This window comes from Mastomys coucha, unplaced genomic scaffold (assembly GCF_008632895.1).
Source record: "Mastomys coucha isolate ucsf_1 unplaced genomic scaffold, UCSF_Mcou_1 pScaffold20, whole genome shotgun sequence".
Taxonomy (NCBI): domain Eukaryota; kingdom Metazoa; phylum Chordata; class Mammalia; order Rodentia; family Muridae; genus Mastomys; species Mastomys coucha.
In genome coordinates this window covers 33,065,192-33,086,102 of record NW_022196903.1, presented here as the reverse complement: position 1 = coordinate 33,086,102, position 20,911 = coordinate 33,065,192, and the positions used below count along the sequence as shown (strand labels likewise).

General features: G+C 45.2%; 1 protein-coding gene across 8 annotated transcripts in view; it reads left to right on the top strand.

Moving 5' to 3' along the window:
* Positions 1 to 20,911, top strand: part of Svopl (SVOP like) — an 81,207-nt gene that overhangs the window by 16,436 nt on the left and 43,860 nt on the right. For 6 of the 8 annotated variants that reach the window (XM_031381556.1, XM_031381558.1, XM_031381557.1 and 3 more), the window contains 7 exons: positions 4,936 to 5,007; positions 6,260 to 6,384; positions 9,053 to 9,116; positions 12,843 to 12,968; positions 14,339 to 14,467; positions 16,637 to 16,710; positions 19,041 to 19,252. In XM_031381556.1, the coding sequence (XP_031237416.1) occupies positions 4,936 to 5,007; positions 6,260 to 6,384; positions 9,053 to 9,116; positions 12,843 to 12,968; positions 14,339 to 14,467; positions 16,637 to 16,710; positions 19,041 to 19,252 (802 nt within the window). The remainder of the gene's footprint in view (positions 1 to 4,935; positions 5,008 to 6,259; positions 6,385 to 9,052; positions 9,117 to 12,842; positions 12,969 to 14,338; positions 14,468 to 16,636; positions 16,711 to 19,040; positions 19,253 to 20,911) is intronic. The other 2 variants (XM_031381560.1, XM_031381562.1) reach the window with 2 other exon arrangements.

Genomic DNA, 20,911 nt, shown 5'->3' with positions numbered 1-20,911 from the left:
TTTAGGCGAATGTGGGGAGCAAAGGAAATAGAGGCTCCCAGCCTAGCTAGACGATCCCTTCCCAATAAGGGGACAGGACATGTTGGCACTACCAAAAAGGAATAGGTGAGAGGTACACCCCTAAAAGTGCAACTAAGTGGTGGGGTCTGGAGAGGGAAGTAAGGTTGTCCTCCTACCCAGACAATAAGAAAATGAGGAGAAGTGGGTCCCCAAAACTCCGTCAGGACTGAGTAAGTGACTCCAGTGTCCAAGAAGAAGGAGATGGGCTGCCCACATACCAGATATCTACCTGGGGCTCCCTGCTAGTGATGGCAGTGGTTGGGTCAGGGGAGCTCGGGCCTCCTCAGTTGGCCATAGCCAAGCCTAGGAGATCAGTTGGAGGGTTATCTGGGAGTGATGTCCCCCTGTTCTGCATAACATGAGGGCAATCAACAGCCCAATGTCCCTCTTGATGGCACCTAGGGCATGGCCTTCTTGGCTTGTGGAAGTTAGGGCAGGCTTTTGCCCAGTGACCTTTTTTACCACATTTGTAGCAGGTACCTGATGGTCTTTGAGTCTTAGAAGACCATGAGTCCAGGGTAGTGACTGTGGCTGGCCCGACAGCCTTTGTCAGCATATGGTATTTTGTTTGTGGACTTTATCATCTCTCCCATGGTACACTTTGAAGGCCAGTGCTAAGACTTCTGCCTGTGGAGTTAGGGGTCCCCTCTCCAGTTTTTTAAGTTTAGCTCTTATGTCGGGGTAGCTCTGGGGAAAGAAGTAGGTCATCAGAAGTTGCTTAGCTTCTGGGTTTTCAGGGTCCAGATTGGTATGCTGTAATAAAGCCTTCACAAGGCATTCTAAAAATTGAGATGGATTCTCCTGCTTGTCCTGGACAACCTCTTGGAGTTTTTCAAAATTTACTGGCTTTAAGGTGGCTTTTCTAAGACCAGCCAGAAGGCATGTAATGAACCTGTCCCTGGTTAAAATACCATCTACAGAATTATAATTCCACCGGGGATCCTGGTCTGGCACTCTCTCAGAGCCAATTGGGTATGTGCTGTCTGTTTGGTGAATTCCACCTGCATGCACTCTTGCCTCTTCCCAGACTCGTCTGCATTCCTCAGGAAGTAAATTGTTAGTAAGAATCTTATGGACATTATGGAAAGTCAAACTGTAAGGTTAAGTGATATACTGGAACTCTTTAATAAACTTGGAAGAGTTAGAAGTATAGGACCCAGCCTATTTTCTATTTGGGAAAGTTCAGTAAGTGAGAATGGAACATGTACTCTGATAAGACTATATACTCCAGCAACTTCCCTTAGAGGTAGGACGGTCGTTGGGTCAGGTGTCTCTGGGGAGGAAGGACTTGGAGGTTTGGCTGTAGCCTTAGAGTTGGTGACAAGAGGAGTGAAGGTAGCTGCCAATGTGGGGCATTTGGAGTGTCCCACAGCTGGCACAGAAGAAGAAGGGGAGGGGTCTGAAGAGGTAGAGATAGCAGGCTCTGGGACATCCTGGTGAGGAGGAGAAACTGAGGCAGCAGTTTGGGTTTTCAGCGGTGTGGAGACAGGTCTGCAGCGAAAAGGAGGTGGTTCATTAGCAGGATCTAGCATTGTAGCGTCATGTAGCAGAGGTTGTATAGATTTCATGGCTGGGCTGGTGAGATGGCTCAGCGGGGAAGAGCACCGACTGCTCTTCAGAAGGTCATGAGTTCAAATCCCAGCAACCACATGGTGGCTCACAACCACCCGTAATGAGATCTGATGCCCTCTTCTGGTGCGGCTGAAGACAGCAACAGCATACCTACATATAATAAATAAATAAATAAATAAATAAAATATATATATTAAAAAAAAGATTTTATGGCTAAGAGAATTTGGGTTGGGGAACAAGAGCACAAAGAGGGATTGGAACAGAGATAGATAAATGCTTGGACATAGGGAACCTCCTTCCATTTACCAGTTCGCTGGCAGTATGTATTAAGATCCCTTAAAATAGTTGGATCTAGGGTGCCATTAAGTGGCCATTTTGAACTCCCATCTAGTTGATATTTAATTCAGATCTTATTGCAGAGATATATTAATTTTGATGCCTTCAAGTCAGGCGTTAGCTTCAAAGATTTGAGATTTTTCAGGAGACATCCCAGTGGGGTGCCTGGAGGTACGATCAAAGACATTCTGACACCCATTGGTGGGTAGTTGGACTATTCGTACCAGCATCCTGAGAAGAGTCCAAAAACCAAGAAGTATCAGCCAAAGCTAGTGGTTCAAGTCATCACAAGAACCCCCTAGTGGCTACCCAGCAGACCCTGGGCCTGCTGTGGAAAGCAACCCACCCTGGATCCAAGGATTTTTCAGCTGCAAGAGCCTGGAATAATTGCAGAGTGAGAGTTGCTTTCGAGGGAGGGGCAACCAATGGCAGAAGTCCTAAAACATATGTCAACTGGGAGGCGTGACTGTAAACCCCATAGTTCCCAGAGAAGGCTAGCTAGGCTATATCTGGAAAGCTGGAGGTCCCCCCCTTGACTGATCCTACCAATTAATATGCTGGTGTCTGTGTGAGAATTATAGTGGACTGGTAAATAGAAAACATGAAATTGAATGGGTAGGTGTGGGCCTGAGCAGAGGCTAGCCCCACTTGATAGACCAGGTGGGGCAGGGCTCACATGCTAGAAGTTTGCATGTCCCATGGTACATGGCTTGCGGCTCCAGTTCCTCGCTGCAACTTGGTGGTGGTGGCTTCAGCAGCGGCAGCTTCCGTCTTGTGGCCACCAGCTGAGGAGGCCGTGAACTCGTGTACTCATGGCAGCCGCGGTTGCTGGTGCTGTGATCGATCCACATGGTTGTGACCTCTGCCCGGCCCTGCTGCAGGGCAGTGCAGTGACTGCTGACGAAACCGCCAATTCCCCGAGTTTTGGCACCAAATGATGTGTTAGAACGGCCAGCTGTGTCAGAACATACCACACTAGGCCCAAACACTTCCACATGTAAGAGGTTTAATTGAGAGGGAGGGAGGGGGCAGTAGCAGAAGAGAGGAGGGAGGGAGGGAGAGAGAGAGAGAGAGAGAGAGAGAGAAATGTTCCCCATATATATGGGTTCTGACATAGTGGCAGCAGGTAAAGGTAGGAGGTGAGCCCAATGGATTCTGGGAATATGGTGGCTGTTGCCCTGGCAACAGGTCTGTGAGACCCGCCCATGCGATGCCACAGGCTTTGGAGGCCCTGATGCTAACACACACTCTCTCATATACACTCACATACTCACACATGCACACTCACATGCTCTCTCTCTCTCTCTCTCTCTCTCTCTCTCTCTCTCACACACACACACACACTCACACACACATTTTAAAAACATGTATAAAAATGCTATAATAAAATCCACTACATACTAATTATTTGATAATTGAAAAATAATTTATAAAGAGAATTTATGGGAACTTGAGGCCCTGGGTTTGGTCTGCAGCACAGAAGTGAGGTGTGGGGCAAATGTGCTAGCAGGATGACTTTCAAACAGTTCCTTGTGAGTCTTTCTTATGAGGGGCAGGGTGGAAGAGAAACAAGAAAGGCAGAGAGAGATGGAGTTGGGGGAGAGGGTAAGATGGGGAGGGGGCAGGGAGGTGGAGAGAGGGCATTTTCCATGAGAAGTTCTGGAAGCTGGCATTGTGCCTCTTTTCCTGGAGGCACCAGCCAGGAGACTTCCTACGGGGAAAAGCAGTTGTCGGGAATGCAGAGAAGTAGCTGCTAAGTGCACAGGCACACACATAGAGCCAGGGCTGAGTGAAGTGTGAAACAAGACAGGAAAACAAGGCAGCTAGCTCCACCTCAGGGTTTACAGTTTGGAGATTTTATGCATCTGTTTGTTTATCGAGACAGGGTCTCTATGTGTGTAAGCACCCGCCAGCACTTACTACTGAACCAAGTCTCCTGATACAGTTTGTAGGAATGAAAACCAGGCCTGGCTTGGAAGGTTCTCGGCAAGACTGAGGCTGAGACGAGTTTATTGCGAGCAATCAGACTTTGTATACCCTTATCAGAGATAGAATACAGTTGCAGTTGCCAGGATACAATGCTGTTTACAAGTTATACAGGGTTCATGAGACTAATGACTAGTTAAGAGTAATTGCCCAGCCAGGCTTCTGTGTGCTGTGCTGGCTTCTAGGGAATGCAGAGATACACAGATGACCCAAAGGCTCCACTGCCCGAGGGAGGACCTCTGTTTCTCAGGAACTGAAAGGCACACAGTGCCCCAGCAGTCAGGATTTTAACCTGAAAAAACTATGACGAGTGCCTCTCAAGGCAGCTAGACCAGACCAAGTCTTTGACTCTCTGCATCCATGTAGCCCAGGCTGGCCTGCCATACACTATGTACCCAAGGATAACCTTAAATTTCCGACCTTGCTTCCAGCTCCAAAGTGCTGGGGATTACACATGAATTCTCATGCCTGATTTTATGTGGAGATGAGGATAGAACCCAGGGCTTTATGTGTGCTAAGCAAGCATCCTGTCACCTGAGCCCCAGCCTTTGAGTTTTCGAGTGGATGACTGGTTCAGGTGTTCATTCGAAACTTGTGTTTGTTTGTGACCATACAAAGAAAGGCTGCTTTGATGGCAGCAGCTTGTGTTGGAATAAGGCATAACAGGCATGACCAGATCTTAAATGACGATGGAAAGGCACAGCTTTGGTCTGGCACAGCTTAAGCCAGTGTCTGGGAGAAGAAAGCAGTTCCCTGTGGACCCATTTCCACCTGTGTCGTGTCGGTACTGTATGTTTGTAAAAGAAGTATAGATACTGACGTCAGGAGGCTGGCTGTACTCCCTGAGCCCTGGGATGCTTGGGGAAAACCCTCTGCAGCCTAATTTTACTTGGGATGGCTGTTTGCTTAATGTAGCAAACTCACAGCTTACTGGTGTATCCTGCTTAGAACACTGTTATTTTTTTTCCACCCTGATTCTAGATGGTGTTTTTTGGCTACATGGTATCCAGCATCCTCTTTGGTCTCCTGGCTGACAGATATGGCCGCTGGAAGGTAAGTCAGGCCATGTAGGATCACACACACACACCCTTGGGACATTCCCTAAGAGAGCTTATTCAGGAGCCAAACACATGTGACTATGACCAGCAGGAACTCAGATTCAGGTTACCCCAAATACCACATTTGTGCTGGCTACTTTTATGTCAACTTGACACAAGTTAGAGACATCAGAGAGGAGGGAGCCTCAGTTGAGAAAATGCCTCCATAAGATCCAGCTGAAGGTAAACCTATAGGGCATTTTCTTAACTAGTGGTGGATGAGAGAGGGCCTGGCCTGGTGTGGGTAGTGCCATCAACAGGTTGGTGGTCCTGGATTCTATAAGAGGGCAGACTGAGCCAGCCACGAGGAGCAAGCTAGTTAGCAGCACCCCTCTACAGCATCTGCATCAGCTCCTGCCTCCAGGTTTCTGCCCTGTTTGGATTCCTGTTCTGACTTCCTTAGATGGTGAACACTGATGTGAAAAAGTAAGACAAACAAACACTTCCCCAATTTTCTTTGGTCATGGAATTTCATCACAGCAATAGTAACCCTAACTAAGACAGTGTTCCAACTTGGTCTTGCTATTTAATAGCAAATACACCTTTTGGGGTTAGTAGATTGGTGGCTTAAGCAAAGCAAGGGGAAATCTCTGCTATAGGGCCCTGATGTTATCTGATGACATTTTTTAGTTTGGGGACTGTGAAAGCTAGTTAAGTTCATGTAATCTAAAGGTTTTTCTTTATAATCACTAGGACGTTGGATCTGATACAGAGGTGGGTGAAAAGTGTCTATTGAGAGAGCTAAGGATATCCTAAGACAATTTGGCTTTGGATCTGCAGTAGTCCAGCTTTCTGAAGCTACAGTTCTCAGCAGCCAGCCAGTTCTGTCAAATCTGTGGATCCCATAGCTGGGAACTTTATTTAGTTCATATTCCAAACCTCTGTTGTTCTTGTGAATAAGAAAAAGCATTGCTTCAAGTTTGCTTCATATACTCTTTCCAACACAGGGTCTCCTTTTGCTCCTAACAGCCGTGTGGGGAGGGTGGACAGAGCTCTGTTTTGTGTTTACCTCTGAGGGTGGACATGCTAGACACAGTAAAGGGGCTTTCATACAGGGAATGGCCTGGAGGGTGTCAGTGGAGACTGTGAGAGACCAGCAGGTGCTGTGGCTCCGATGTCCCACAGAGGAAGCGCCCACCTTGGGAGGTGTCAGAGCCGCCTTCATTCCCCAGGCAGGTCCAGTAACAAGTGTTCTTTCCTTGCTTCAGATTTTGCTGCTCTCTTTCCTGTGGGGAGCCTACTTCTCCTTACTGACCTCTTTCTCCCCCTCCTACGTCTGGTTTGTCTTTCTGCGGACGATGGTAGGCTGTGGAGTATCTGGCCATGCACAAGGGTAAGACTTGCTCTGTAAGATCCGAATAAACAGGGAGAGAGAAACACCGGGAGGCCAGGAATTTTAGGAAGGTAGACTCTCAGGAAGGGAAAGGCTAATTAACATTCCTCAGATCACAGGGTGAGAAACTACCTGCGGGTGGGTGCACATTCCGCAGGGGAGACTTTTGCCCACCTTCAGACAAGGGAAGTCTAAAGACCAATCAGTTTAAAACGTTACACTGTTCTACCAATCACATTGTGTCTAATGGCTGCTGCCCTGAAAATTGTGTAAAAGCTCACTGAACAAGCTGTGTGGGGTCGCCTCCTTTCCTGAGGGTCAGGGACGGCCTCAGTGCACTGAAATAAAAATCCTCATGTTCTTTGCATCGATCAGGCTCCATGTAATTCACTCAGGGGGTTTCTGGTAAGCTAAGGCTTGTCAGAGTCTTATAGCTCCAGAGACTTCAGGAGAGAAATGTTGATGCCCTACATGTGCACAAGTACACTTGCAAATTTGTGAAAACACATACACACACACACACACACACACACACACACAGAGATGCACACAGTCACAGACACATATGTACATATTCATAGAGAGAGAAAGAGTGTGGGGGCACAGATTCATATACAGACAGACAGAACATGCACATGCACACTCACACACACACACAGAAAGAGAGAGAGAGAGAGGGAGGGAGGGAGGGAGGGAGGGAGGGAGGGAGGGAGGGAGGGAGGGAGGGAGGGAGAAAGAGATATGCACACAGTCACAGACACACACATAGAGAGAGACATACACACATGTACACATTCACACATAGAGTAGGGGAGCACAGATTCATATACAGGCAGACAGAACATGCACATGTACATGCACACACACACACATACACACGTGTACAACTATACTAAGTGTGTGTGAGGCACATGTTAGTCCTGTAGCTCATGTTCAAGGTCTTGGTTGGAAGGAAGGTCAAGGCGTGTGGGATTTAAGCTTTTTCCTGTACACTGTTTTGCAGTACTCTTCCTATCCCTTCCTGTTGCCCCTGTCAATCCCTCTCACCTCAAAGGAGATAAGAGATAGCTGACTCTGGGGCAAACACAAGCACTTGTAACACTCAGGAGTGGCCATCCATTACAGAGTGCCATTGCCTTATAGTTTAAAACTACACCTGACTAGAGAAATGGCTCAGGGGTTAAGAGGGCCAAATTCAAATAGCTGCAGGGGAAATTTGATGTCTCTGGTCTCCTTGGGAACCTGCAAACCACATACACTCACACTCACATGTACATGAACACACACACACACGTGTAAAAATAAAATAAAAATATTTGGATTGAAAAAACAAAACTTATACCAGAAAGAATTTGCAAAGCAGAGGGAAAAATCCTGAAATAGGCTTAAATGAATGTGGCTGCCTGTTCCCTGCCAACCTGTCCCCTGCTGCTAGGTAAATGGAAATGTACAGGGTCTCAGCATTTAGGTGGGAGTTGCTGTGCTAATGTTCCAGTTATGGGGCCCTCTAGAAATCTACAGAGCCCCTCAGGCTATTCCCTTTGGGATGCCTTGAGGCATCTTCTCCTTCAATAACTACAGGAGATGTCAAAGCACCTGACATTGCCTTAATGTGTCGAAAACAGAAGTGGTTTTCCCTGGGGCTCTAGTTAAGTATCTGAGCTGAGAGCCGGATAGGGGTAGATGCTGAAAGAGCTTAGAAACCTCCTGTGAGAAGTAGCTCAATCAATACTTTCAAAGGAAGGAAGGAAGGAAGGAAGGGAAGGAGAGAGGGAGGGAGGGAGGGAGGGAAGGAGAGAGGGAGGGAAGAAGGGAAGGAGGGAGGGAGGGAGGGAGGAAGGAAGGAAGGAAGGAAGGAAGGAAGGAAGGAAGGAAGGAAGGAAGGAAGGAAGGAAGGAAGACCTAGCTCTGGCTAATAATGCTAACAGAAAACAATGTAAAAACTGCTGGACTCTCATTCTGTTCCTTTTGTTTACAAATCACTCTGTACTTCATCAGGACTGCGCTGTGACAGTTATCAGTGATCATTCTTTGCCTTTCCTTGGGTATATTTTGATTTCTTAGGTATGTTTTACATAAAAAAAATTAAAAAGGTGATTCAATTTGACAAAGTCGTTTTCCAAAGCTTCTCATGGCTGAAGCAAAGGCTAATGTCCCAGTTTAAAATGACTGTGGAGGCAAAGTGACAATCAAGGAGCAGTTGCAAGTTCACTTCTCACTGGAAGTGGAAAGTCACCGCAACAATTATAGCTTTATATACAATGAGCTCCTCTTTAATTAAAATACTTTTTAGATTTATGTGTGTGAGTGCTTTGCAGCATGCATGCAAGAATGTATGTATGTACACACGTTCATCTGTCTGTCTGTCTGTCTGTCTATATGTATGTATCCTGTGAGTGCCTGGTGTCCTCAGAGGTTAGAAAAGGGTGTCAGATACCTAGGAACTGGAATTAAGGATGATTATGAGTACCATTGTAGTTCTGGGACCCAATCTCAGGTCCCATGCAGGAGTCACAAGTGCTCTTAACTGCTAAGCCATCTTCAAAGCCCCTCCCCCACCCCTTATGCTTATAATGTCTTTATTGAGGTGAAAACTTTTGATTGTTTAAAGGAAAGTTGTTTGGCTTTCCAAAACCAGAATGACTGTGTTTCTCCATTCCCTGTGCAGGTTAATCATAAAGACTGAGTTTTTGCCCACAAAATACCGAGGCTACATGCTGCCTTTGTCTCAGGTAAGGCGGAGTGGGAATTCTGCACAGCCTCCTGCTGCTGGAAGAACAGGACTGTGGGTTGCCTTCCTTCCAATCAAGCACTCAAACACTTGATTGACCTTGGGACCAACTAATGGGCATGAAGCACGTCTAATGCTGAGGGCCAGTCTGAAGATGTTCTGGGGAATCGTACGGCCAGCAGCGATGCTTCAGTACTTCTAAGATGGCCTTTTTCACCTCATTGAGGCTTCAGAGGAGTCAGCTCCTACCCTTTTCGCATGTCCCATCTTTCTTCCGAGGATGCTGGTGTGTGCAGATCCACATTGCTCTCACTTGGAGGAAGGCGCCATGACTGTGTCTTGGCAGCTGCTGTTCCTCCAGGGTCCCCATAGACCCTGGCTGGCGGTAGACTAGAGGTCATCAGAAGCTTTATTGATCTTGCTCCCCCAAACTGTTTTTGATGCCCTCAGGTTTAATGTTTTTGGCAATAAATAACACAGGAAGTTGTTCTCCATTTTTTGACACAGAATTTAGGCAACAACAACAACAACAACCAGAAATACCCAATGGTGAGTCCAATTTCTCACCAGGTTTTGTCTTCAGTGTTTCATGACCAGGAATGCATCTTAACTCATAGGGTCTGCACTTTATACTTCAATACTAAGGGATCCGTCTTTCCAGTACTGTGGCAGGCTTCCTCAATGCCCTCATCTTATCTGTGTCTCTTTGGGTCAACTCCAGTGGCAGCCTGTATATAGATATCCCTTTGTATCCATGGTAGATTGTTCTTAGATCCTGGAGGATATAAAAATCTGTGGAGGCTCAAGCTTCTTATAGAAAATGGTGTCATCTTTCATATGCCCCCCATACTATATATACTTTTATTCATTTACATATGGGTTGCTTTGTCAATGTTTTATAGGTATACACTTGTCCAGCACAGGCTTGTTTTGTTTTTGAATATCCTCCATGCACAGTTGCCCAAAGCCATGGGTGTAGAATTCATGGATATGAATCCTGCAGAGAGAGATGGACAGCTCTACCTATGTTTTCTTCTTACTGTCTCCAAAAATACTTATTAATAACCAAGAACACCTCCCTGAATTGAGAGCTGGTAGCCATTTACCTGAGAGTCACTAGAATAACTTAATGAGACCTGAAAGGCAATGTCAGGATTTTATTGCTGTGAAGAAACACCGTGATCATAGTAACCCTTATGTGGAAAAGCATTTAATTAGGGCTTCATCTGCTTTATGCTTTTGATGGTTTCCTTTGTTGCCTAAACTTGGCTGTCCTGGAACTCTGTGGACCAGGCTGGCCTCAGACTTAGAGATCTGCCAGCCTCTGCCTTCTGAATGCTAGGAATAAAGATGTGCAGCACCATACCAGGACCTAAGCTGTTCTTTAATTCCTTTTCACACGTTAGAAGCTTAGCTGGGCGGAGTCTTGCCCTGAAGTCTCCACTCCCTTTATTTCATTTAATATCTATCAGGCTTTTCTTTAATCTGTTTATCTCCTTGAGCATAGGATTTAGCACTATTTCACTTCCTGGTACCCATTTTCTCCTCAAACCGTTCATTTTGTATTTTTCCTTGCTCAGCTTGTTTCTTTTCATTATTGATAACCACACTACAGAATTGATACTAGGTCGTTTTGAGATTGCCTTTGCCAACACAATCAATCCAGCAACTCTTTAACTTAGCTGCAGACAGATTTTTCAGACAAGGGCAGAAAGCAGCCACATTCTTCACTGAAACATCACAAGAATAGTCTCGAGGCCACACAGTGCCATTCTTCTCTTCTGAAACCTCTTGAGCCAGGCCCCAAGAGTCTGTCACCCTCAGCACCACTGTCTTCCATGTTCCTACGAGGATGGCCCATTGAGCTCCACTGAAAATGTCCCATAGCTTTCCTAATCCAAAGTCCCAAAGTCCATATTCCTCCAAACAAAGCGTGGTCCAACCTATCACAACAAAACCCTTGTCCCTGGTACCCACTTCTGTCTTAGTGAGGGTTTTATTGCTGTTTAAAGACACCATGACCACGGCACCTCTTATAAAGAAAAGACATTTCATTGGGGCCCAGCTTATAGCTTCAGAGGTTCAGCCCATTATTGTCATGGTGGGAAGCATGGCAGCCTGCAGGCAGACATGGTGCTGGAGAAGGAGCTGAGAAATCTACATCTAAATCAGCAGGTAGCAGGAAGACTTGCTTGAACTTCTGAGACCTCAAAACCCATCTTCTAGGAACATACCTCCTCTAACAAAGCCATATCTACTTTAACAAAGCCACACCTCCTAATAAATAGTACCACTCCCTATGGACCTATGGGGACATTTTCTTCAAAATGCCACATGCAACCTTCTTGGAACTTGCCTCTTCACTTTCCCCTGAGACCTGTGATATTCATGTTTCTATTCCAGGCCAAAGCAAGCCGCTCACCTTCTGCCGTCTGAACTTAAATGTAGGAGCCACAGTGGACTCTACTCTTCCTCTCACCCTACTTAATTTCTGGACTCTTCTGGCTCATCCCCAATTCTTGGACCCATCGTCCAAGTGTTCATCAACAAACCTTGTCACTTTTACCTTCAAACACGTGTGCCAAATGCATTAAAAAAATCTTTTGCCCTTTTACTACTGAGATCCATCCCAATGTCACATCAACTGTCACTCACTCTTATACAGCAGCTATATCTATTTCAGAAAAGTTGTCCCTTGTCACCCAAGTCATTCTCCACACATTATTCTGTTTTCTTTATGGTCCTAACACTTTCTGAAATAATCTATTTTTGGTGAAATTATCATTTATAGAATAACCCTCCCTTGGGGCTGAAGAAATGGCTCAGTGGTTAAGAGCACTGATAAGTCTTAGCGCATAGAATTCCCAGCACCCACTTGAAGGCTTATAACTGTCTGTGACTCCAGTTCTGGGGAATCTGACACCTACTGGCCTCCTCGATCACCAGATACGGTACACAAACATATATGCAGGTAAAACACATATACATATAAAAATAAATATTTTTAAAAGCCACCCATCAATTGGCTCCCTCAAGGGTCTTCAAAAATGCTACCTTCCTTCTATCTCTGTGAGATGGAATGAACATTATTTTTCATTTTGAATGGATAAGAGTGCTTAGGCTAATGGGAATGGTTCTATTAATTCTTGACAGCAGGGCCCACAGTACTTGATATTGAATTTGTAAACATAAAAAAGTATAAAGCACTACATATTCTATGGATGGTTTTTGGAAAAATGAACAAAGTATTTCCTTATTGGCTATGTCTAAAGGAGCGTAGGAAGCAAACAGAATAGATAAACCATGTCACATCCTGAGAAAGAAAATGACAGCCTAGAGATGGGAGCAGAGAGCTTTCCCCACTCTCCCTGTGCTTCCTGTCACCTGTGCCAGAAAACAAATCAGTGTTAAAAACCTCCAGAGTATTAGGTTTGTTTGTTTGTTTGTTTGTTTGTTTGTTTTAAACCTTAGTGACATTGCTGACGGGTTTCTGTAGCTAAAGAAGAACCAACAATTTATAGAAACACAAACTGAACCATGGAGCAGAGTGACTTATCAACTCCTCAGATCAGAAGAGCCATCCCGGAAATAAGGCCCGATTGTCACCCCTCAGAACTCCCACCTCCCTCACAAACTATGCAAAAAGATCCGCTCCAAGGCTCCATAGAAGAGGAGATGTCAGAAAGGCAGGACAGAAGGCAGTCATGTTTCCTGTACTTTTCCCCAGGTTTTCTGGCTTGCTGGCTCCCTGCTCATCATCAGCATGGCCTCTGTGGTCATCCCCACCATTGGGTGGCGTTGGCTCATCCGCATTGCCTCCATCCCTGGAATCATCCTCATCATGGCTTTCAAGGTGATGCTTTTGAAACTGCCTCTATGTTACCTTTCTGCTGGCCACGGACCTCTTTTCTCCACAAGTGGTTTTTTTTTGTTTTGTTTTGCTTTGTTTTTTTTTTATGTTAGCCTCTTTTAAAAACAGACTTACTTTTGTTTTTAATTATGTATGTGATTGTATGTGCTTGTAGTGGGTAGGTGCATGAGAGCGTGTCTGATCCCTTGGGGCTGTAGTAACGTCAGTTATGGGGATATGAGTATCTCAGTTGACTGAGTGCTTATCTAGCATACTTGAAGTTGCCCTGGGTTTGTTCATTAGCACAGCGTAAACTGGGCATGGTAACACATGCTTGCTATAATCTTAGTACTCGGGAGATGAGGCAGGTAACTCAGAAGTTCAAGGTCATCCTCAACTACATAGTGATTTGAAGCCATCCTGGGATATGTAAGAAAGAAAAAGAAGGAAAAAGGAGGGGAAGAGAGAAAGGGGCAGAAAGAGAGAACTCAGGAAGAGAAGGCCCCTGAGCGGCCATTTCCTTCAGACCTTGATCTAATTCAGGTTCCACGGGGACACTCCCCTCTGTTTTTAGACTTGATAAACCTCCCAAGCCTTTCCTCTTCCACGCTAAGCAAAATCATAACCTCCACTCTCCACACATCTTTCCCCATGGCTGGTCTCAGGACCATTCTCCCCTCTCTCCGCTCCACAGGCTCAGAGGATCATTCTCCTGAGATCTGTTACTCAGAATCACCCCTTGCCCATCCCTGACCCTGAGGGCTTGGGGGTGTGACTCAGGGGTATAATGCTTATCTCACCTGAAGAAGGCCTTGGGTTAATCCCCAGTATGTACCCACCACCATCAAGATTCACATCTAGACTCCTCAGGTGCTTTGGGGCCAGTGGCTATCAGGCCTGTTGCTTCCTGTGGGAAGACCCTGGTCTCTGTGGTTGCAGACTAAGACTTCATGGCTCTCTCAGCCAACTATATCCCATCATTGGGTGTTCTTAAGGCCCTAGGTTCAAGTACAGCCTGGGATTTGTTGTATATGAGCTGCTCTCAAGCCAAGAATCTAATAACTTGCCATTATATAATGATGCATCTGTAAAAAAATTAAATAGAAATCTATATTATATTCAAATATCTAAAGTTAGTCCTTTGGTTTTGGTCCAGTGTTTCTTGTTCTTTAGATCTCTCTCCCTAGAGGCAAAATTCTGAGTCAGCACAAATTCATCAGAAAATACTCGGTATGCTATGTGCCTATAAGCTTGCCAACCCTCCCATGGGGGTGGGGACTGCCGGGACTGAGCAGGCATGGAGTAGTTAACAACAGCACCTTTTACAGTCTATGGAACCGGTAGCTCTGATGCTTTTTGTAATCTGTGCCCAGTTTATCCCTGAATCTGCTCGCTTCAATGTCTCCACTGGGAACACGCAGGCTGCACTGAACACCCTGGAGAGCATTGCCAAGATGAACCGCTCAGTCATGCCAGAAGGACGGCTGGTGGAGCCCATCCTGGTGAGTTCACATCTGGGTCATCCTCCACTGGCCATCCAGATGGAAGGAAACCCATGCTCTCTAGTCTGGCTCCTAGAGACAGAAGGATAGCTTAGGACGAGCAGAGTAGAGGTGGGACTCCATTTACCCCTCTTCTGCCATGCTGCCCTAGAATTCTGATTAATTACCTGACTTAATTTTTAGTATTTATAAGACACAAATGATGTCTCTTATTTTGTAGAGCTAATCATATCATTTGCCTTCATGGTAATAATATGAAAGATTTTTTAAAATTTTTATTTTATTTTCTTACATTGGCTTTGCCTCACTTTGAGAAGGTATTTCCATAAAGCCTAATGTTTTCTTCAAAAACTTTTCTGCCATCTTGCTGCATACTAGGATATGGTCACAGATTCTGTTCATGTTTTATCACTTGAAGTGTTTTTTATAATGTATACTTATTTGTGTGTATGTTTGTGGGTATGGGTGTAGATGCACAGGCCACAGCACGGATGGGGAAGGCCAGAGAACAACTTGTGGTTATCAGTTCTCTTCTACTTTGTATGTTTTGGAAATTGACATCAGGTCGTCATGCTTGGCAGCAAGCACTTTTACCTGCTGAGCCACTTGATAGCCCTTCTTTTGTGTTTTAATGGTGTGTGTGTGTGTGTGAACATGTGAATTGTGCTGATGCTAGTAGAGGACAGAAGATGGTATTGGATCTCCTTTAGCTGGAATTAAGGCAGTTGTGAGCCATCCAACATGGTGCTGGGAACCAAACTCCAGCCCTCTGGAAAAGCAGAAATCACTTGTGTCTGAGCCGTCTTTCCAGTCACCTCCTCTCCTGCTTTTTAAAGAAATTAAAATACTGCTTCCCTTATAGGCAGCTTGGGAGATAAGGCCTTAGTAGTTTGGTCCAAGAATCTATTCTTTAGACCAGAAGTGAAGGAAGGTTTCTTTAAATTCAAGCAAGCCGGTCACATGTGGAAGAGTTGGTTGCAGAGTTGATACCTGTGCCCATAGTGCATGTGGGAGCAGAGGTAGCTGAGCCACTGCTGCCTGAGCCACAGCCACAGGGCAGGAAGAGACAGCAAATGGCACAGCCAGGAGAGGAGGTCTCAGTGGAGGAAAGGGAGTCCTGAAGGTGGGAGATGGAGCTAAGATGGAGGGAGGCGTATACAGGGGCCGGCATGAGGAATGCTGAACTGAGAGCTTGCTCTTGGTGCTGTGGGCAGCACAGTTTTAGCAGTTTCATCCTGAAGGCTCAGAGGAGATGAACGTGGGGTGGAGGGCATGCTGGAATGAGTCCTTGCTTTTGCATGGATGTAGTCACAGAGTTCTGACCTCTGAAACCATAAGAACAGTTAAAAGCTTCCTTCTGTAAGTCGCCTAGTCATGATGTTTGTTACATCAGCAGAACAGTAACTGAGACATTGACCTCCTTAAGAAGAGGAAGGTTGCATTTGACTCAGAGGTCACAGCCAGTACCCAGCAGGCTTCATTGTTTCTCGGCCTGTGGTGGCACAGCATCCTGGCAGAAGGGCGTGTCCACCTCATGGCAGCTGAGAAGCAATAGTGATCAAAAGGGCTAGGGACAAGTAGGCCCTACCCCTGAAAGTTTTCATCAGTTTCCAAATGCCCTCTAGTTCTGAATACTTCTGTAGATTAATCTGTCAGCTAAGCAGAGCACACATTATCAAGTTAATTCTCAGTGACTGGACCCACCAGACAGGGCCAGGTTTAAAAAAAAAAATTATTATGTCTTGTGTTTAAGTGTTTTGTCTGCATGCATGTCTATACTCCACATGCAGGCAGTGCTCCCCAGAGGCCAAAAGACGGTGTCAGAGACCGTGGAGCTGGAGTAAGGGGTGGTTCTGAGTTGCCTGTGGGTGCTGCACAGTGCTCTAAACCAAGAAGTTGACCTCCAGACCCTAGGCCTGGTTTTTAATACATCAGTCTTTTGGATCTGGTGGGGAAATGGCTTCATAACTGAGCTACACGGGGATGATCTCACCTGTGTAACTCTCCATCTGTATGATCAATACCATCAGGGAAACACATACGTCCTTAGCTCTCTCTCTGTCTCTCTCTCTCTGTCTCTCTCTGTCTCTCTCTGTCTCTCTCTCTCTCTCTCTCTCTCGTGTGTGTGTGTGTGTGTTTGTGGTCTGACCCTCCTGTGCATTTTCCTAGGAGAAAAGAGGAAGATTTGCAGATCTACTAGATTCTAAATACCTTCGGACCACATTACAGATCTGGATCATATGGTAAGAACATAATTACTGCAAGGAAAAAGATAACTAAACAGGTATGCTAAGCATGGTGATCCATGTCTCTAATCACAGCACTCAGGAGGCAGAGGCAGGAGGATCTGCGAGTTCAGGGTCAGCCTGGGCTATACAGTGAGTTCCTGGACAGTCAGGGCTACACAGAGGAACTCTGTCTGAAAAACCAAAACCAAAACCAAACCAACCCAAATTAACCCAAACCAACCCAAACCAACCAACCCACCAGTCAGCCAGTCAACCAACCAACCAACCAACCAACCAACCAACCAACCAACCAACCAACCAACCAATGAAGCAAACAAAAACCCAAACAGGTATTTGGAGGATACCTCCTCAAGTAGTCCCACAAATACACCTTTTTTTTTTTTAACTTTGTCTCTCATGATTTCTGTTTCCATAGTTAACCAGAGTCCAAAGATCATACTTGTTTTGGCTTCTTCAACAGAGAGACCACATGTACATAGGATTTTTATTACAGCATGTTGCAGATTGTTTTGTTAGTCTGTATAGGAACTTATATGTAAGGCATCATGATGATCTGTAGTGTTTGCTGAAGGTCTTAGAATGAATCCTCTATGGATAATGGGACTACTGTAAATCCACTTTCAGGGGCACAGGGGAAATACACACGGAAGATCAAATCGTTTCTCCCACGATGCCTTGCCTTTCTAATACCACCCACCCTCCCTTCCCTACCCCCTATGATAAAACTGTAAAAAGAGAAAGGAAACCTAAATATTCTACAATGTTCCCAGCTCTTCCCATGACCGGCCGAGCTCACCTCCTGGCCTTCTGTAGTCTGGGCTCTCTGTTTACCCTACAACAGAGACTGACCCTTTGAGCTCACCAATGATGATGGGACAGCATTTGGAAGGCCTCTCTATTGTGCAGCTTTAACCTTGAGTGAGCAAAAGATTCCAAGTAGGACTCAAAAGATGCTTAATACACTGGAGAGACTGATGGCTTTTACTATATTAGCATCTCTGGAGTTGGGCTTGGTGGCACATTCCTGTAATGTCAGCACTTGGAAAATGAGACAGGGGGACCAAGGTTCAAGGTCATCTTCTGCAAGCAGTTTGAAGCCAACCTAGGGTACACAAAACCTTGTCTCAAACAAACAAAAATGTAGTGTCTCTGTGCCACATAATATCATGAGAAGCTTAAATGGCAAGCTACCAACTAAGAGAAGAAATTTGAAATATATATCATATTTTTGGATATATATGTGTGTATAATGCAGTATATAATAAGCATATAAAATACAAAGTATATATATGTATATGTGTGTTTATATATACATGTATATATATACATATATATGTAATTGTCCTTCAAGTTAAGATAGGCAATCAAGTTTAAGATTTTTCTCTTTTTAAATTTATGTGTATGTGCGTATTTCTCTGTACTTCACGTGTATATGGTTGGCAGAAGATGCCAGAAGAAGGTGTCAGATATCCTGGAAACATGTGGAAGTGAGCCATCCAACATGGGTGCTGGGAACTCAAGTCTGTCTCCATAGGAAGGGCAGCAAACCATCTTAGCCACTGAGCCATCTCTCCAGACCCAACAGCTGAGTTTCGAAATAGACAAAAGGCTTGACTAGGCATATCACCCAAACTGTGCATCTGAAGCAATGTCAAGACATACTTAACCTTCAAGTCACCAAGAAAATGTGAATTATAACCCTACAAGTTTTCATAAACTTGATAATGGATAAGAACAGCTATATTGAAAAAGACCACTAGGCTGGAGAGATGGCTCACCAGTTAAGTACACTGGCTGCTCTTGCAGAGGACCCCAGTTCAGTTCCTAGCACCCACATGGTGACTCACAACCATTTAACTCCAGCTCTAGGAGATCTAACGCCCTCTCCTCACCTCTAAGAGCACAGCATGCACATGGTGCACATACAAGCAAAACACACACAAAATAAAAATAGATCTTTAAAGAGACTGCCTGTACTAAGGGTTTGCAAGTTTGTGAAGTAACTAGAACATTTCACACACGCCTGCCTGCTGTTCAAATGGGAACAGATGATTTGGAATCCTGTCTAGGGGTGTCTATTAGTGTTAAAAATGCATACACGGTAGGAGTCGGTAATTGTAGTTCAAAGTTTACGTTCAACAGAAATGCATATGCATGTTTCTCCAAAGGCCTCTTCAGGTTCTGTGGACACTGTCTAGTCTGCTTTCTGTTCCTATGTGCCTTCCATGTAGATCACTTCCCTTCTTATGCCTGCTACCATGGTTGTGTTTGTCCCCCAGGCCTAGCGAAAGCTTTTGCTAATGATGTCCTTTTCACACTTCCAGGCTGGGGATTTCTTTTGCCTATTATGGGGTTATCCTGGCCAGCGCTGAGTTGCTCGAGCGGGATCTGGTCTGCGGTTCGAAGTCAGAGTCAGAACCAGAGGTGGTGGAGACCACAGGGGACTCAGAGGAGGGTCTGAGTCCCTGCTACTGCCACATGTTTGCGCCCTCTGACTACAGGACCATGATCATCAGCACGCTCGGGGAAATCGCTTGTAAGATTGCCCATGTACCTGCCCTGTTTGAGGCAGGGTTCCTGCGGTTCAGGGTCTTAAGGGAAGTGTGACCTCCATGGTGGGGCTCCCACCTAGCAGAACTCAGGTCTTCAGATCACACGGCTACATCCTGGGTTTGGATTGTTGTGGGGAGGAGGGCCTAAGAGAGCGAAGCCTTGAATTATTCCATTTTATCAACTCCAAGACACATTTCTAGTCTGGAGTGGTGGTATACACCTTTACTCCCAATGCTCAAGAAGTAGAGGTCAGCAGACTTACGTGAGTACTAGGCCAGTCTGACCTACAGAGTGAGTTCCAGGCTAGTCAGGGCTACATAAGTAATGAGACCTGGTCTCATACAAAATGATCCAGTTTTTGTGATTATAATATAAATCCCTTTCCTTCCCATGAACCCCACTCTCAAATTCATAGTCTCTGGTTTTGTTGGTTTGATTTGGTTGGTTGGTTTTGTCTTTCTCTCTCTCTCTCTCTCTCTCTCTCTCTCTCTCTCTCTCTTTACAGCAAAATTTTTCACCCTAGCTCTTACGATCTTTTGTCCCCTCTTCTAACAATGTTCCCTGAGCTTTAGATGGGAGTGTTTTGAAGATGTATCCATTGGGACTGGGCTGCACAACTCTGGATTTTAATTGGCTGTGGTTTTCAGCACTTGCAGAGAAGTTTCCTTGATGAGGGGTAAAGACTATGTTTATCTGCGGTATAAGAATAATTATTTACAGTGCCTTTAGGGATTATGCTGGCTCAGTGAAATGGTGGTTGTAGGGTCTTCTCCAAGATCCATGACTTCACCAGTCCTGGAGAGTTGGGTAGGTTTCCAGTTCCAGGCATGATTTCCCTCTTGTTGAGTGGGCCCTATGTCCAATTAGACAGCTTTTGGTTAGTGCCAAGGTATGCATGCACTGTCAGGGTCATTGTGCCTTGCTGGTCATTGTTGTGGTTCATAGGCATCCTAGGACAGCTGCTTGCTTTCTTCCTTTGGAAGCTTGCATGGTGCCATTGAAAGCTAGTCATCAGGAAGGAGGAATTCAGGCCAGATCCAGCTCTGCCCTCTGGGTTCTGGGTCTGAAGGGCTTGGTGTCTTTCAGCAGTAGGGACTTCCCTTCCACTTCTGGGAAGAAGCCAAGACCAGCATTCTATCCCATAATGCTTTGTACGTCTGACTTTTGTACAATCTGATCTGTTTTGTACGATTTGATAGTCTTGTGGTGGTTGTTTTGTTTTGCTTTGTTTTTTTGGTAGGTTCCTGCCCAACACCTCAAAAGAGCTCATGCCTGGTGATGCGGTTTTTGTTAGCTAGTCTTCAGCTCTTGAAGGAGTAGTCAGTCCAGATGGGAAAAATTCATTTAAACTACATATGTATATGTATACACTGACTTACACATATTCTAGGCATTTAAAAAAAGATTTATTTATTATTATACTTAAGTACACTGTAGCTGACTTCAGACACACCAGAAGAGGGTGTCAGATCTCATTACAGGTGGTTGTGAGCCACCATGTGGTTGCTGGGATTTGCACTCAGGACCTTTGGAAGAGCAGTCAGTGCTCTTACCCGCTGAGCCATCTCTCTAGCCCTGGCATTTTTTAGATAGATAGATAATACTATGGTTCCTTTTCCTTTTTTTTTTTTTTTTTTTTTTT